The sequence below is a fragment of the Heliangelus exortis genome, chromosome 6 (genome assembly GCF_036169615.1).
Source record: "Heliangelus exortis chromosome 6, bHelExo1.hap1, whole genome shotgun sequence".
Taxonomy (NCBI): domain Eukaryota; kingdom Metazoa; phylum Chordata; class Aves; order Apodiformes; family Trochilidae; genus Heliangelus; species Heliangelus exortis.
Window position 1 is genome coordinate 18561292 of NC_092427.1, and position 17864 is coordinate 18579155.

The 17864-nt window shown below is 46.0% G+C and overlaps 1 protein-coding gene across 1 annotated transcript in view; it reads left to right on the top strand.

The window, feature by feature from the left end:
* The window catches only part of SLX9 (SLX9 ribosome biogenesis factor), a 54220-nt gene that overhangs the window by 31660 nt on the left and 4696 nt on the right, over positions 1 to 17864 (top strand). Inside the window, exons 3-4 of the mRNA XM_071746952.1 lie at positions 10033 to 10101; positions 13977 to 14130. Of these exons, the coding sequence (XP_071603053.1) occupies positions 10033 to 10101; positions 13977 to 14130 (223 nt within the window). The remainder of the gene's footprint in view (positions 1 to 10032; positions 10102 to 13976; positions 14131 to 17864) is intronic.

A 17864-nucleotide genomic window follows, 5' to 3' on the forward strand; every position in this document is an offset into this window, starting at 1 on the left:
GATGGGCTCAAAAGGGGGTGGATCTGTCCAAATCGTGCTGGCTAGGTGGGTAGTGACCTGTCAGAGCAGCTGGGAAGCTCCAGCTCTGTACTTTCAGTGCCACTGCCTAATGAAAAGCAAAGGAGAAATCCTTGCTCCCCTGTCTGATCAGCTTGTGCTGAGGCTGGGGTCAGGGGCTGAAGCAAAACTTCTGTGTGCTGTCACCAAAGCTGGTGGTGCCAGTCTTTTTTGAACTCAGCAGCTGGTAAGGGTAGGGATGAATAATCTGCATTGCTTTCTCATGCCATGCCAGGCAAGTGTTTTGTTTTTACGGTATCTTTCCCAAAGGGTAGCCTCCCCTATGGGAAACTAGAAAGTATCTGTATCTATGAAAAGTATCTGAATGCTTTGTTTTGTTGTTGCAAATAATCACAAAATTCCTAAGGTTGGAAGGAACCTCTCAAGATGATGTTCTTCAGCCCCTGCTCAAGGAGAGCCACATACGGCAGGTTGTCCAGGACTATGTATAGTCACGTTTTGAATATTTCTGTGGATGGAAATCTGGACACTCCATAACCTTTTTTGGGATCCTCTTCCAGTGTTTGACTGCCTTCCACAGCTAATATAATAATTTTCCGAAAATCAGGTGTTTAAATTTGTGCCCATTGCCTCTTGTCCTGTCACTGGGCGCCACTGGGAATAGATGGCTCCCTTTTATCCTTCCTTCCCATCAGGTATTTGTGCATAAATATATGCAGAAATAATAAAGTTTGTTAATAAAGTTTTGCATGAGCCACCTCTTTTCCAGATCTTTTAACCTCTTCTAAAGTAAAAGATGCTCCAGTGTCTTAATCTTCTTAGTTGCCCTTAGCTGGATTCACTTGAAAAAGTTCTAGGCTCCCCAGTACAAGAAAGATTTGCACTAAGACCCATCCCTCCAGCTGTGGCCTCCTCAGTGCTGAGCAGAAGCATCCCAGGCCAGCACTGTGGCAGTCTTTGCTGCAAGGGCACATTCCCAGCTTGTCTTCAACTTGTTGACCACCAGGACACCCCAGGGCCTTTTCTGCAGGGATGCTCTCCAAACTGGTCAGCTGCTCTCTGCTTATCTGGAAGCCTATGATGCAAAAGAGAGGAGGTAGGTGGAGAAGACAGTGGTGGAGGGAAGCTGCAGCACTGAGCTGATGGAAAGGTCTGGCAGGTCTAAGCCCCTTGACTTTGGTTTTGACCTTTCTCACTAATTGCTCAGGCATTATTTATCTAACAGTGTTGTGATTCCACATCCAGCTCAATCCAGATTCCAAGTACCTTGTAGCAGTGTGTGAGCCTTTCTCAAAGGTCAGTCTTAAAAATGGGAACATGGTGTCTCTTAAGTAGCCCTTTTATGTGTGATGTAACACTCTGCATTCTTCTTCCTGTGTCTGACCTTGTCTCTCTTTGTCTTTCTGTGTCTAAGGAATGACCGCATAGAACAGTCACACTTGCAACAAGAAAAGTGCCCCCAACACCTGATCTGAAAGCGGTGTGGCTATTTAAAGTTGAATTTGTTTGACTTAAAGCATGACTTCTGAGATTCCATGCTAGTCAGTACTGAGAACCTGAAAAATAGGTCAGAAGTGTCTGTGGCAGAGATGAGAAGAGGATACTAATGAGGCTGCTTTCAGTCCTAGCTTATTCCATGCCTGTACATCTTGCATCCACCTTGGCTGTGAATGCAGGGGCTGTGGTGGAGTGCAGCTTCATACAAGTTAGTCATAGGATTTGTTAGGGTCCAGAGAACAAATCCTGTAAGGAGAGGCTGAGGAGACTGGGACTGTTTAGTTTGGAATAGAGGCTGAAAGAGAGACCTTATTGCTCTCTACAACTCCCTGAAAGTAGGTGGTTGTGGGGTGGGTGTTGGCCTCCTCTTTTGATTAAATAAGGATAGTACTAGAGGAACTGGCCTGAGGTCATAGCAGGGGAGATTTAGACTAGATATTAGGAAGAATTTCTCTACTGAAGGAGTAGTTAGGTACTGGCACAAGCTGTCCAGGGAGGTGGTGGAGTTACCATTCCTGGAGGTATTCCAAAACCATGTAGATGTGGTGCTTCAGGGCACGCTGTTGTGGTCATGGTGTGTTCTGGGGGGGTTCACAGTTGGACTCAGTGATCATAGAGGTCTTTTCCAGCTGTGACAATTACTGATTCTATGATACCCCAAGCTTAAGTGCTGCTTCCAAGAAATAGTATAAGTGCTGGATTAAAGGAGGACATTGAGGAAGAGCAGCTTGCCGGGCTTCCATGGAGAAGGGAAGAAATTGGCAGCGAAACAGAGACACTGCAAATCCTGTTGGATCAGGTCTCATTTCCAGAGAAGAAGTGGGGAAGCAAGTTAGTGAGTGTACTCTCAACATGGGTTATGCACTGTTTATTTGCAAACCTTTTGCTAGGGCTGGGTGCCACAACTGTGGGATGACTGACACCACTGAGAAAGGAGGGCTCCTGTGCTCAGGGGAGCCTTTCTCTGTGACAGTCACACCTTGCATAGCACTGTTGTCCTCTATATCTGAATTACAACAGGGGATGCTGCTTTAGTGCCATTATACAAAGTCACCAGCTTTCTAGCCTGAGAGATGGCAGGGATGCACTTGTTCATGTTTAAGGAATATCTTGAGCACATCAGGCTTGTTTCCCTAAGGTGAGGGAGGGAAATGCATGGTGACACTGCAGGTCCAGGCTCCCTGGACACTGCATGAAGCAGCAGTTCAGCTCCACTGTCTTGCAGTTCTTGGAGACTTTACTCTAAGGCTCCTGCATGGCCAGTGAAAGCAAAGAAGCCTGCTTGGTTCTCTGCTCTGAGGAGGCTGGGACCATGAAGTCACCCTCAGAATCTGGCTGGTGGGGTCTCTCTGCTAGTGGTAGTGAGGCAGGAGATTGGAGTTTGTCAGGTTTCTTGGCTGAGTGTAGAAAAACTGAGGCTGTGCTGCAGACATGTAACTCTTTGGGTCAGCTTGATGGCATGGAGGCTTTGCCATTCAGTCTTCCTCACATGGAAACACAACAAATTCTCATCTGCTGTGGCTGTTCCCTGTGTGATTTGCTGTGACCAGAGAAGGGTGTGCAGGAAGGACAAGGTGCCTTGTCATAAAACCTGAAAGACCTCTTGTGAACTGGGCTATTGGGAGTGTCTGCAGCCTGCACTGATACCCTAGTTAGTACTTTGCATATCTTATGCTTGCACTGGGTGACCTTTTGTGAGACCAGAAGCTGCAGGAGCCCTTGTTGAGAGCTGCTGGGCATAAAATTCACTGTGATCACAGATGTTGAAACTGCTCATGGATGCTTTTCATGGACTTGTTGCATGTACATCATTCTTTTTTTCTTTGTTTTTGTTTTGTTGTTTTTTTTCTTGTGGACATGAAAAGGACAAAGAGGGGATTGAAATGTCTTTGCTTGAAAGCAAACTTTTTACCCCAACGATGGATAACCCTCTTGAATGAAATCATAGTTGGTCTTGCAAAGTCCCTGACATATGTTTTCCTGGTGTTTCCCTGGTCACTTGTTTGTGCGTGAGTCTGTGGTTTTGTGGTTTTTGCAGTATTGGGCAGTGTTTGTTTTTTGTTGTTGGGGGTTTTTTGTTTTGGTGGGGTTTTTTTGTTTTTTGTTTTTTTTTTTTCCCTGAGTGTAGCAGAGACATGAATGGAAATAAGTAAAAAGTAACCCAGCATCTTTTCTAACAAGGAGGTGTTGAACCCAGACAGGTTGGTGAGGATACACAGCTGGGGATGCTTTTTCTATCAGGTCAGGTGGAGCTCTGCACTGGTACATCATCATCATCCTCAGCAGCTCACTTTTTGCCAGATGGTGTTTCTCTCTGACCAGGAAAGCATCTCAGAAAGAGGTTGTTCATTGAGAAGAGCTCGTTCACTGCTTCCATCTTCAGTGGAAGAAGAGCAGCAAGGTACCTCCTAGTATTATGAGCCACAGAAATAGGGTTGGCAGTTGCTCACTGTAATTGTCCAAGAATTCTAGAGAAAAGACAGCAAAACGTGCAAGCAGCAGGAGAAAGATCGAGTGATAGCACCTGCATTATTCAGGCAAAACTGTGTGTCTGCAATGTAAATAAAGGGCACTTTCTGCATGCAGAGTTTCTGGAGCTCCAGTAGATGGTTGCCATTCATCCCCTTGTGTTTGCTTAAAGCCAGACTCTCAGAAAGATGTGTTCAATACTTGGTTAACTTTGCCCAGCATAGGCAAGTTCTCCTCTTCCTGTGGGTGCCAGCACACCCTGCTACAGCTACTTTGTCTCCCCTGGGTCCTGGCTGCTGTTGTGCTTTTCTGGTCATGAGGGGGAGAAGCAGCATGGCCTGTCTGGAATCAGGCAGTGGCACTGTCTGGCTGGTATCCTGTGTTTCATTCTCCCACTTCAGTCTCACCGCCTACCCAGTGACTCAGCAGGACATGCTGATAGTAAATACATGGGTTCTTTCATTCTTTTAAAATGAGAAACTTTCCAGAACCAACAAAAACACATGTGAACAAAAATATTTCAGTGCCCTGGACTAGTGATGGGTCTGACCTAATTTGCTGCCATCCAGGCTGCTGGCAGCAGGCTGGAGGTAATACAGGAAAGACACAAATGGAAATTGATGAGCAAAATAAAGCACAGACCTCATGGTTGCCCTGCTGGCTCCTGGTGCTGCTGCTTCTGTGCACATTTTTCCCTTAAGAAGGTTGCATACCACAGAAGTCCTGGTATTCCTCCCTCTGAGCCCACCATATTTGTACCCTGTACATGTTTTACAGGGAAGATAACTCCTGAAATAAGCTGACCTTTTTTTCCGTGAGCAAAAGGGAATGTTTCCCAGGGAGGAGTCTGCCCAACCTGGCAGATGAGGTGAGCTGCTTGTGGCAGCCATAGCTTCTCCATTGGGAGCCTCACAGTGGTTTCTGGGATCTGTCATGAATTGGCAATACCAAGCACTTGGGTTAGAACAAGGCATTTTGCAGTCCTTATGGCACTCTTGGTTCAGAAATGTAGGTTCCCTGAGACATTTTACTTAGTTTTGACTTTTGAAAGCTATGAAGTCTGAATAATGATGAAAATATTCCTGCTGCAGAAGTGGATTTCAGGTGATACACCAGGCCACCTTGAACATCCCCTGTGTGCCTCTCTGAGACTGACCCCTGAAGTATCAGCCTCTCTGCTGGGGAGGGCTGCTGAGAGGGTGCAGGTGGAAAGACTGAGGACTTCTGAGGTGTGAAGCCTGTCCTTCTAATGAGCACAGGCTGAGAAAGATGGGTTTCTTCAGCCTGGAGAAGAAAAAGCTCAGATGAGACCTTGTAGTGGTCTTCCAGTATCTGAAGGACCCAGCTACAGTAAAGCTGAAGAGGCACATGTTACACAGGCATGAGGTGATAGGACAAGGAGTAATGACTTTAAACTGGAAGGAGGGAAGATTAAGGTCAGATATTAGGAAGAAATTCTTTGCTGTGAGGGTGGTGAGACACTGGAATAAGTTGCCCAGAGAAGCTGTGTCTGCCCCATCCCTGGAAGTGTTTGAGGCCAGGCTGGATGGGGCTTGGAACAATCTGGTCAAGTGGGAGGTGTCCCTGCCCATGACAGGGGGTTTGGAACAGGATGATCTTTAAGGTCCCTTCCAAACCATTAGGTTATTCTATGATATGATTCTATGAAAAAATCTCAAGCAGAGAAGGTACTTTTTACTATGTGGCAGGGACTGAGTGTGCCTGCGGTGCTGAAGTTGTGGCTTAGGAGGACAGACTTTGTCTCCAGAACTGCCTTTCCCAGCCTTCTGTGCAGATTGACTTCACAGTCACCTGAGGGGAGCTGCTCCTGCTTCAGCTGCTATGTCACTTGTGTGCTTATGCAGCTAACGAGAGATGAGCTGAGGTCCTGTAGAGAGAGGTTTTGTGCCCTCGCTGTAGCTGCTCAGAGCCTGGGGATGTTTACCAGGCCTGACAGAGCCATGACCTTGGTGCAAGGACACGAGTTGTGCTGCTCCTCTGGATCATGGATGGGAAGCTGGGCTTGGAAGTAGGCTCTGCTTTAAACAACTGGGGGATCTGGAAGGGCTGAAACTACTGATCCAGCTTTAAATAGGCTGCCTTCCTCATCAAGGGGGAGGAGGAGAACCTGGTGTTAGGATTAAGAATGAACAAAACTAATGTAGCTTCTTTCAGAACATAAAAAGCAAACACTGTCTCCATGGTGAAACCTGTGCTGTCCCCTCAGGGGCTGTCATCTTCTCTTCCAACACTGGTTTATAACCCTGCTGAGGGTGGTGAGGCTTGGACTGGGTAAAACCCAAACATTCCCCAGCCAATGGCCTCTGCATCATGTATAGGCTACCAGGATACCTTTGGGGGCTTCTGTAAGGGCAAAGGGGGTAGGGAGCGTGGATATCAACCTCCTGCGTCTGTCCTTGGCACTTCTGAGCTGTGTTTCCACTATTCCCAGATGATTCTGTGTTGGTGCTTTCTGGAGAAGTGGAGCTGGAGGTTGTCTGGCTGGGAGCTGAGCTGTTGGGTGGCAAAGGGGTAGTGAGCAGCTGGAGCACTGTCTGTGCTGCAAACATCTTGGCTGTCTTTTTCCTTGGCCTCTTTCCATCAACTTTCTTCCTAGAGGAACAAGAATACCTTCAGTGGTTCTGCACTGGCATCTGTCAGGTCACACTGGTTTTGTGTTTGCCCCAGGAGACTGTGGTTACCATTTCCCAGGCCCTTTCAGTTGAAAAGGGTATCAGACAACTTACAAGTGACACTATAATTTTGAAAAAGAAAATCCCCAAGCAAAAAAAAAAAAAAAAAAAAAGTCAAACCCCAAGCCACACCCAATCTTCTGCTTTTGGATGTACTCTGAATTTGTTTAGTGAACTCATCCCACAGCTGTAGGCATATGCTGCTTTTTGCTGCTGTTGCACAACTGAGGCTAAAATTAACACATCTGTTGTTGCTTAAATTCAATTTATATGGTACCCTCTTTTGCCAAAATACTATGTTTTGAGCAGCAACAGCTTTACTGTAATGTATCATCAGAGTTCTGGGAATAATACTTAATACTACATATTGTTTCTTAATAGCTCATACCAAAGGGGGGAACTTGATGCTTCCCTGCAGCTTTGCACAGGGGGAGCAGATGCCCAGTGCTGAGGACCCCCCTCTGTCCATGTGGCATTGCACAAGTTTATTGGATATTTCTGCTCATGGCAAAATCCATGAAGTTATGTGGTTTCATGGAATTGTGAAGACTGGTTTTTCACCCTCTCAGTTGTGGAATCAAATTCAAAATAGTGGGATCTTGAGTCTCAGGGAAGCCTGTAGTCTTATGGCTTTAACCTTCTTTCTGAATCTCTAGAAAGGATAAAATGGGTACTTTTAGGGTAGGAGAGAAATATATAGAGAGAGATTAGTCTGAAGGCGTCTTTTACCGAAAAAACCTCAGCCTTTTTGAGATGAAAAGATAATTTAAAAAAAAAAAATTAAAATCTATTTTTCTGCAGCGAAAGCAGGATCCTGAGAATTTCCAGGAGTTGTATCAAACAGTTGTTGTAGGAGGCTAAGAGCTATTGGTTTGTTTGGGTTTTTAAATCTATTTATATTTGTGATGTTTTGTACTGGGAAGATCAGAGGGAAGAAAAAACATCCTTGCTAAAAGCAATAATTGTCAAGTTTACGTTATGTGAATTACCCTCAGCTAATGTGAGTGGGTTTTGCTCACCTGTCTGCTATGCAGAATTTCAAAGGCAAGTGTTGTTTTATTGCATGTGGATCAGGCTGGAGGAGGAGGAGGACCCAAACCCTCCTGATTTCATAGAAAAATAAACTGGAGCTGTTCTCTGGCTTTCATCTTGGAGGTGCTTGCAAGCTAAATAAAAATAAAAGACTACCTTGGGGACAGTCTGTGCTGTTAATTAACCAGCTAAATTCTGCCTCCACTGTTCTCCAGTGGGTTCCCAGCAGCTTTGGCACTCAGCAGGGTGACTGCAAGTTGCCAAACACAACTTGGCACCTTCCAGCAGCAAAACAACCTCCTGTGGGTGGGGAGGGATACGTAAAATGGAGGTGTCTGGCTAACAGGCAGTGAAAAAGGGCAGAAACTGGCTGATTTGCTGTTGTGGCAAGTGGATGAGGAATCCAGCTCCCCTCCATCTGGTCATCTTCTGGTCAGGCCACCATCCTCAGCCTGCAGCATGGTTGGGTTCCTGCCAAAAAAAGAGCTTTTGTGTTTCCTTAAATATACTGCTGCCCTTTAGGGTGTGGGGTGTGGGGGGATAAAAACCAAATTGATGTTATTACTAGAATTGGCCAGCTGGGTGAATTTTTTTATTTATTTATTTTCAATAACAAATCCCGCCAGGAGCTGTTTTCCCAGTGAAGTAATGAGTGTGACAAGGGGACAGATCTCAGCACTGGCACTGCTGAACCAGATCTGGGCAGGGTGGAGGTGCCTGGGATACCTTCAGAGACTGTCAGGGTGTTGTTTGCATTTTGGCCTTGTGTGATTCATCCTGTTTTTTCCCTGAAACTACAGAAATGTGGAGGTGATCATGAGATGGGGATGGCTGGGAGTTGATTATTGGAACATGGTATTTATTGTTCTAGTATCTGCTTTGATACCACTGCAGACAGATTGAGGAAATTCACCCGTAACATGATTAGATTTTTGTCTCCTTGTTTGGCCAGGTTCTGTGTCCTGGTGAGGCTGTCCTAGCAGGGTGCCCATGCTACAATGATGGAGATGGAAAAATGGATGGCAGCATGAGTCACATACAAACTCTTTGAGACATCTCTGAGCTTTGTAAATCATAGAATCTCAGGCTGGTTTGGGTTGGAAGGGTCCTTAAAGATCATCTAGTTCCAGCCCCCTGCATGGGCAGGCACAGACCTGCTGTTAGACCACGTTGCTGCAAGCCCCATCTAATCTGTCCTAAATAAGTGATAGCTTCTGGGTGTGGTTGTTTCTCACTTCTTGTCTGCATTAACTGCAGTAATGCATTTTCCTGGCATAGGAGGCGTGAAAGCTACAGCATTGTTCTTAGTTTGCTCTAGAAACTCAAAACGTGTTGGTAGTTGCTGGCCACAGAATGGTGGAAAAGCCACCCTCATGATCCAGCAGGCTTATTCTGATCTTAAGGCACTGAAATAACTAAATTATGATTCTGCTTTTGTTTAAATCATCCTGAAAAGTTCACAGCTTCAGAGAAGTTGTCCTTAGTGAGTTGTTTTTAGAGTTGTATTGAATTCCGTTCTCCTGTTTCTTCTTGGGAGAAAAAGGGTATTTTTTTTCTTTTTCCGGGCTTAAAAATAACCTAGAGGAGTGGGAGTTTGTTTCTCCATTGTAATTTCTGCAGCAGTATTCCTAACACATTTCAGGAGAAGTTGGCTGAAGTCGATTTTGTTTTAAATAGCAACAATAGGATAAAATTTTATAGCATCTGTAATAGTAAAAAGATTTGTGACATTATTTTACTTGGTCTTAGATACCAGTGATCAATAGCTGGTTTCCAAATACTAAATTGGGTATAAAGTAGGTATTAGCCTTTTTTACAAGCTGTCAGTAATAGGTTGCTGGAAATTGCATGGAAAACTATGTTTTCCTTCTTAACTTTATTGGTCTGCATATTTTCCGATTAAATCTTGTATTTTTGCTTCCAGTTCTGGAACCTCTAGGTTCTCCCACTACTTGCAGCTCATCTTCAGAAGAAAATAGCATCTCCCAGGCCAGGTTCATGCAGGAGTGCAGGCCACTGGGCAAGGGTGTCACGGAAAGGTTTTGTTTTGTTTTTTGAAAAGCTACTTGGTCTGACAAATCATGGCATGGGATACCAGTGATCTGCTCTATTTGCCTGTTTCTTATTTATTAACTGAGAGAAAGCCAGGTTTGATTTGTTGGCCTAGAAGTTGGGATGTGATATAGACCCCAATCTGCCTAACTTCCAGCAGGTTCAAAAGAATTTAACAAAATATTATTGACTGTTCTGTCTTTTGGAAGTATTCAGCACTGAATCTGTGTGCAGGAGCCAGGCTCCATCTCATATCTCTCTTCTTCTCTAGGTTTAGAAGAAAAAAAAGTTATTTCCAAGAAAGAAAAAATGAAGCTGAGAAAAGAAAGATGGCTACAGAGTAAGTACTGCTGCAATGCATGGGGCTGCCATGGGCATCACTGCTCGTGGTTCTTTTGGGTTTCTGTGTAGAGAGTGAGGGATGTGGGGTAGTTCCTGGGGTAGAACCTTCAGATCTGCAGAACCTTCAGATCCCAGCACATAGAAAGAGGTCCCAGATGACATTCTTAGTGTTTAGCACTGAAATTGAGTCATTGCCCCCAAACCTGCTTTTGATCTTCCTCCATATGTAATGTAAGTGACCACATAAAGCCTTTATTCATCCAGATAGGATACTGTGACCATGTGGGTTTAGCATGTTTCTCTATCTTTTAAAGTTCTGCTCCAGATACAACCAGTATATAGTAGAGCTCCTTCTCCCTGAGGAGCTGCAGGGACAGGGGGCAGCCAGGAGCTGAGCCCCCAGCAGCCCCCAGCTAATCTCAAGGCTTTGTGGTGAAAGCCTGCAGTGAGCCCTCCTGCCCTTCAGTCTCTGGATGCTGCTGATTGTGTTACTGCTCTTTCCCATGGGCCACAGGTCAATGAACCCACTTACCAGACAGTCTGGCCTTTCTTGGGGCTGTGAAGTATGAGCTGAACAAAAGCAGCCTGTGGCAGAAAGGCTTCTGTTTCCTGTGGGAAGTGTCTGTATTTTTGCACTGAGTATCTTGGCACGGTCAGAGATGATGCTGTGCTACTCGCTGTAGTAGAGGAATTCCTCTTGCCACCTGGAGCTGTTCTGAGGACAGGCTTTTCCCTTTACACCTTCTTGCCCAACAGCTGCTGGCAAACTGTGTTTGGGGCTGAGGAATGTGGCTTTCTGCTGCACCATATGCTCTCTGCTTCTATGCTGAAGTCCGTCAACCTGAGATTTCACCCATAGCACTGAAGATATCTCTGTCTGCTCTTACATAAAAAGCTGATGATTTTAACACCCTGAATATGAAGGAAACCTCTGTCACCCATCAACAAGTTCCAAGTGCCTTTGACACCTCCAACCCTGGGTGTCCCTGTTGGGCACAAAGCACACATGGCTTTATGTTAATGTCTGGCCTGCCAGCTGCAATTCCTAAAGGTGTCTCCTTGTGTGTTTCTGTTGTGGGAACAGAGGAGGACACTGATGGAGCACAGCTGAACTTTGCCTCTCCTGACATCAGTACTGGTACCAGGTGTCATGGAGGAAGGCATGTCCTCAGCAGCAATGTGACAGAACCCACAGTAACAGGGGTGCATGGGACTTGTGACTTTTGCAATTAACAGAGGGCCTGATCCTGTAGTTACGTGACAGTGCTACTCTCATAGTTGAAGAAAAAGCCCAGGAGCAGGGTCCCTACAGTCTCTTAATACCTTTGTATTGCCTTTGTAGCATCAGTCTTTCTCAAGATCATGTATGTTATTTGGACTCTCCTCTTCACTTGGCTCTGAATTATGAAGCTTAAGGAAAACAAATGAATTGCAGAGACTTTGCTTTGGGTAGAACAGCAAGATAAACCTCAGACCAAATTACCTCTGTCTTAGAAGATACTAGGTATTAGAAGTACCTAAATTGCTGTCTCTCTTGACAGCCCCAATAAACCTGGAGCCACCTGGGAAGTACCAATATTCCCTAGCAAATGCTTTGCCAAGGGTAGCAAGTACCCAGGGATTTCTGTAAGAAGAGTCAGCAAGTACCAGGTGTGCAGCTTGCTATTGGAAAAAAATTGAGTAGCTGGGAAGAGCCTATATAAACATCAGTAAAGAAACATTATTAGTATAAGTATTAGCTGATGGAGGAAAATAAACTGGTGTTTCCAGAGATGGTGATTTTTAAATGAGATGGGTATTACAACATTGTGACCTTCAGGAGCTGGAGTCAAGCACTGATTTTTATCTGGTGCAGAAAACTGCCATTTCTTTGTGGGTTTTGCAGCCTTCGCCTGCTCCACTCACCCCTGAAAGAGAAGCCAGCTTGGACTGCTGAAGCTGTTATCATTACATGTCTGTTTTCCCAAGAGTTTGTTGTTTCTTCTTGTCCCAGGGCTGTTTTTGTGACACTGGATACCAAGACCCTGGGAAATAAAGTTCAGCCTAGTAGTGCAAACACAAAACTTGGAGATTTCTTCCATTCCAATAAATCATCTCAGGAGAGGCTAGAGAGGGAAAATAATTATGCAATGCTTCAGACACTGGAAGTATGCACATTTAAAAATACATATATTGCATGGCTCCTCAGACGAACAAGACTTCATAGGAAAAGAATTTGGGATGTTTGGGCAGAATCAGGTGTCTGAAAATTTTGAGCACATACTGTTTATGAAAGCACTGAAGTAGTCAGCTTCATAAAGCCAGACCAAAAAAAGAAGTGATGCAGAGCAGAAAGCTGTGTTCTTGGCAGGGATTGCTGTGAGGAGAAGCATTTACAATCCAGATTTGTCACAAACATCCATGTACAGCAAAATTTCAGTTGGTGAAAAACTGTTGCTCTTCAACTTGGCTGAGTTGGGAAGCAAACAAGACAAAGAAATTAAAGGAGGCTGGCTAGCAAATTCAGCTTCTGTTTTCTTGAATGTGGGCAACAGGATTAGACTCAGAATTGACTGAAGTCTGTAGAGTGGGACTGGCTGATTTTGTGTTCCCACCAGAAATACTTGTGCTGATTTAGTCCTGCTTCTGTGGCCATGATTCTTTGGAAGCCATTGGCCTCCTTGTCTTGCCAGCTTAGCCCCACTGCTGCTGGCACTGTGCTCCATCATGTCCAGACAAGGAGTTTCTAGCTTGGTGCTCTTTGAGGAATATGCTTCTTGTCTCAGAAAATAAGCATGAGCCTGTTCCTCTACTGAGTTCCCATGGAGGAACAGGGGTCCTACATCATGTACCCCACAGCACTGGTACCCTGGTGAGTGCTGAGGCAATGCAGAGGGCTTCCAGACCCAGCAATCACTTAACAGAAGTGAACAGGTAGTTCCTGGATTCCTCTGAGCCCTGTTTCTGGTAACATCATCAAGGGACTCCTGGGACAGGTTGGGGCAGCTTGGAACTCAGCTGGAGTTTTATAGCAATTCTGGGCTTTTGTGGGCTGTCTTGGAGGAGAACGTGTTCTGCTGGGGCTCACCCTGGGGGCTTCTGTAAGGCTTGGGCACCTGAGGGACCTCTTTCTACATCAGGGCATTTTGAGGACTGAAGCAGAAGCCGCCTTCCGTGGCAAGAAGGGAAACTGCCATAATATTTGTAGACCTTTATGTGTCCTCAGCTCAGCCTTAGTAAATGCTGCTGCAGGGAGACTGGTGAACACTGTCTCAAGGCAAAGCCAGCTGCCTCTGCCAGTTGGAGCAGTGCTTTTCTGAGGGTGCAGTTTATCCAGCATCTGCCTGCTTGGCATGAGTCATGAAGGTGGGACCTTGACTTGCTCCAAACTAAGTAAACAACTGAAATTAAGTCCATCTTTTTTGTCTGTGCTAAGAGACCATTGTTTTGTCCCAGCAGCAAAGCAGAGATAAGGCTATTTAATGCCACACGTGGAGCTGACTGTATTTAGTTTCTCACTTCCCCCCTTAGTTCTCTGCCCCAAATCCATGCAATGTCAGCGTGGTTTTTTTCTACCCCAAAACTGCTGTGCCACATTGATGTGAGCAACAAACAGCCTCATGTGCTACCGTGCAAGGGATGGGAGCAGTTCAGACAGGATCAGTTTGGGCATTTCACTTCCTATTGCAAATGTCAGAAGAGATCTATAGCTACAAGCAGACACAGCAAGGGAGGGAACTACCCAGCTGCAGTATTTCCAGTCTTTCCCTGGTTTAAATCACTCCTAGCCTCTTGTTCTTCTAGATGGTGAAGCAGACGACGAATTTCCTAGCCCAAGGGTTATCTCTTGCAAAAGCTTCCCCTTTCTTCAGCAATCTTTTCTTTCTGATTCAGAAATAGAGAATGTGAAGCTAGCCAAGCAGAAGCAAAAAGCCGAAGCAAAGCGGAAAGCAACACCAGTGGTGGGAGACATGCAGCCTTTGATGGAAGCCCTCCCTGAGCTCTCTGACCTCACCATGGGTGGCAGGGGCAGAAAGCCCCCCAAGAGGTATGTGCCATTTAGGGATTTCTTCCCTTCTTCCTTGTAGCTACAGGCCATGCAAGCTTGGTGCCAATGGCCAGAACAGGGCCTCATTCTCCAATCCATTTTGCCCTTTTATGCGCTTCACTCGCTCCAAGAAAAAAGCTTAAACCTGTCTTTTGAATCCACAGCTGGGAGAGAAACTATTGCTCAGGTGATGCTTGGCTTGAGACAGGCTGGGAGCAACCAGATGTCCTGAGAGTTGCAGAAGTGACACACAAGTGTCCAGAGTGTAAATACTGCTGAGCTCACCTGTGAATCTGAACTTGCGGTGTATTTTTAATGATGAAAATTGTCCTCAATGTAACTATCAGGAAAAGATGTTTGACTCGGTAAGAAAAATCCTGTCTCTTCTGGCAAATTATTCTGCAGCATTAAAAAAGTGGGAAAATTCTGGTTTTGTGAGTGACAAAGATGGGGATGATGGCTTGCCCAAATTCAGACAACTCCAATGTGATAGAGGAGAGTGGGTCTGGAAAGCCAGGGTCCAGAACACAGTACTGCCTGATAGTTTTCTGTATTTCCTTCCCTTGTGAGTCTTTAGGCATGTTGCAGCCTGCTGTTCTACTCTTCCAGACCTCCAAGCTTTCTCCTGAGGCTGTTCAGACCTTTTGAGCAGAGCTTTATGCTCTGGCCAGACTCCTTGTTCACCCTGTTTGCTCAGAATGTGACTTTAGACAAGAGCAGAAAGATGGTGTTTCCCTTTATTGTACTTAAAGAGAAGGACTGTTCCTGGTCCTCTCACATCCTTACCAGCTGTAAGTGTCAGTTCTGGTTGCCCTTATGTTTTCTCTTTTTTAATGCAGTGCTCTGCCTCACCATCTGGTCAGTGTTGCAGCTGCTTTTGCATCTTCCACTGCAGAATAAAAGCATTTTGTGTGCTCCACAAATGCTTGCCCTCCTCTCTAGTTGCTTTGTAGGAGTTGGGACTAGAAACTTGTTTTGACCATAATAAGAAAGTATTTGAATTAGAGAACAGACAAGAAGGCAGCTGTCTGGCAAAGCACCCTATTCTTTGGTTGCAGATCAAGCCTGGAGATATCATGAACATTCTTGCTGACTTGCTGGATGCCCCAAAAATAAACTCTCACCCAGGTGGGACACCCACTGTGCATGGTTGAGTTGGCAGTTCCCTGTGCTTCTTGAAAGCCACTCCTCAGAGGAACAGCAGCTATGAACCTTGCATGTAAGCATGGGAAAATATTTCCCTCCTTAACTAGGCTCCTAATTCTTTGAATAGCAATTTTTTTATTCTTTTTTCTTTATGCCATTTGGTCAGCCTGCCCTCTCTTCCAGTAGGAATGAGCAGCAAAAGTACATGCAGAGTTTTGAGTTTTGCAGAGCACTGAGGGTTGGTTGGACAAAGCTCTGGTCCAGGGCTTAGCCTGAACCTGAATAAATGACTTTACCCCCTTCCTGTGATGATGTGCCACAACCACACATGACCTCTCATTCTTAAGTTGTGTTCAGGAGTCATCTCCCCCTCATAATTTTCCTCCAGGCTCCTTAGAGGCTTAGCTGCTATGCAGAAGAGTGGCTTGCAGAAAGTACATGTGGGAGGGGTAGGACAGGTAGAGTGCTCTCTCTGGGAATTGCTTTTCTGTGTGGTTGCATGATCTAGTACAAACATATCCTGTGGCTGCAGCCTGCAGCTCTGGACCAGCTCAGTTTGAAGGGTCTGGTCTGGCACAGCTTTTGTGTGCGAGGTGTGACTGGATAGGAGATAAAGGCAAAAGAGGCTTGGGAATATAATGGTCTATAAAATCAAGTGTGATGTGGTTAGGCAGTAGTTCATCTTCTTTTCCAGTCTGAGAAGTGAAGAACATCACAACACAGCTGGCAAGCAGCTGGTTCAGTGCAAGCAGGAGGCTGATTGCTCTGTGCAGCTGCCTGCTGCAGGATGTCACGGATGAGGGAAGCCTGTGGGTTTTGGTCAGACCTGATGAATCCAGTGAAGGTTTGGAGGGTCATTTCATGTGTATAAACTGCAGCTGGCACAAGGTCTCTGAGCTGCACACACTGGAGAGGAGGTGACTATAAGTCTTATTCCTCTCTGGCTATCTGCTGCTTCAAGACCAGAACACTGCCCAGGATGGTACTCCCAGTACTTCCAGCTGCAGCAATCGTTCTTCTCTTTTGCAGTCCACTTCGTGGCAGGGGAATGTGTGGCACATGTCAAAGCACTCAGTGGTCTAGCATGAATCCAGAGATCCTTGGAGAGGCTCTTCAAACCCAGATCTCCTGTTGGGGTGTGACAGCCCTTCTCTCTCCTTCTGGAAGCCTGAGCTTGTACTCTGGTTTCACTTAGTCTGCAAGCCCCAGAGGGGCTGTGGCACAGCAGGGTAAAGAAGCCCAGCTCTGGCTGAGAATTTTGGGGTTGATCAGCACCATCTGTATTTAGCAGAGTGAAGGTGGGAGCTTGTCACGGACTGATATCACCCAAACTGCCTGTGACATGCCAACCACAAAGCAGTCCCCGTGGCCCTGGCACGGATGTGCAGCAGTGCTGCTTCTTACCCTTGCTGGCTTGTGGCTTCCTGGGCTGCATGAGGATGTGTGTGTGTGTTTGAAATAATCAGAGGAGGCTTTTACAGGATTTGAATCATTACATAAATGAAGGGTAATACTCTGGTGATTTGTCAGCATTATTAATAAAAGATTAGATTCTCCAGGAATTTGATCTCCTGCAGGGTAAAAGAGCATTACAGTGAGGTTTTTATTCCATTTTATAATGAATGAAGGCAATGAAGTGTAATGAAACAGGGCTACTAATGCTGTCCAAGTGAGCAGGCAGCGTGCTGGTGGTTTGGTGGGGGAAATTCAGGCAGCAGCCTTTTGAACCTGTCCTGCCAGTGGGGTGGAGTGCTGTTGTGTGGAACTGAAAAGCCTTCAGAAGCACCCAGCCCTTCCAAATAGTGGGGTGGCTGAAGGCAAAGGTGGGCTTGCACAGACTGAAGAAGCCCTGTGTGCTTTTGGGGTTTCTGCAGATGAAGCTGTCCCATAGCCACAGCCTCTGGGGCACTTGGTCTTGTGTTGTCTGGGATGTTCTTTCTCTAGAGAGTCTTTTGTTTAAGCATCATCCTCTGCAGAGTGAATTGGGACTTCCATGGTGACCTGGTGGCACACATGGATTTGGCAAGACCCTGCTCTGGTGCTTGTGGGTTGCCATCTAATTTGAGAGGGGGTTTTTCTGTGATTCCGTGAGCAATCCAGGCAAACTGGGACAAGAAATCCTTCCTGTGCCAGCCAAACATTTTGACAGACATGAGGAGAGCAGAGATGTTTCCTGCTCTTTCTGTGTCTTGCAGTACCAGTGGGCACAGCAGTGTGACAGGAGCTGCTGAAAGCCCTGTAGCTGTTTGCTCTTGCTGATGGCTGTTCCTTGTGAGCTCTCAAGCCTGTTGTGTAACACCAGCAGTGCTGGGGTGACCTTGAGAGGGACAGGAGCAGCATGCAGGCATTGATCTGCCTGGCTGCTGGTTGCTGCACAGGCTCTGTGCTGCAACACAGAGGCTGCCTGATATACACCCATCTACTTTGGGTTTTTTCTGTATTGGCACAGAACCTTGATGCTGGGGGGTATGCTGGGCTGAGGGCAATCCAGAAGGGATCAGGGCAGTGGTGAGAGCAGCCTGTGGTAGCTTGGATCCACCAGGATCTCCCTTGAGGAAAAATAAAATGGGCCAGGATGGGGAGTGGGA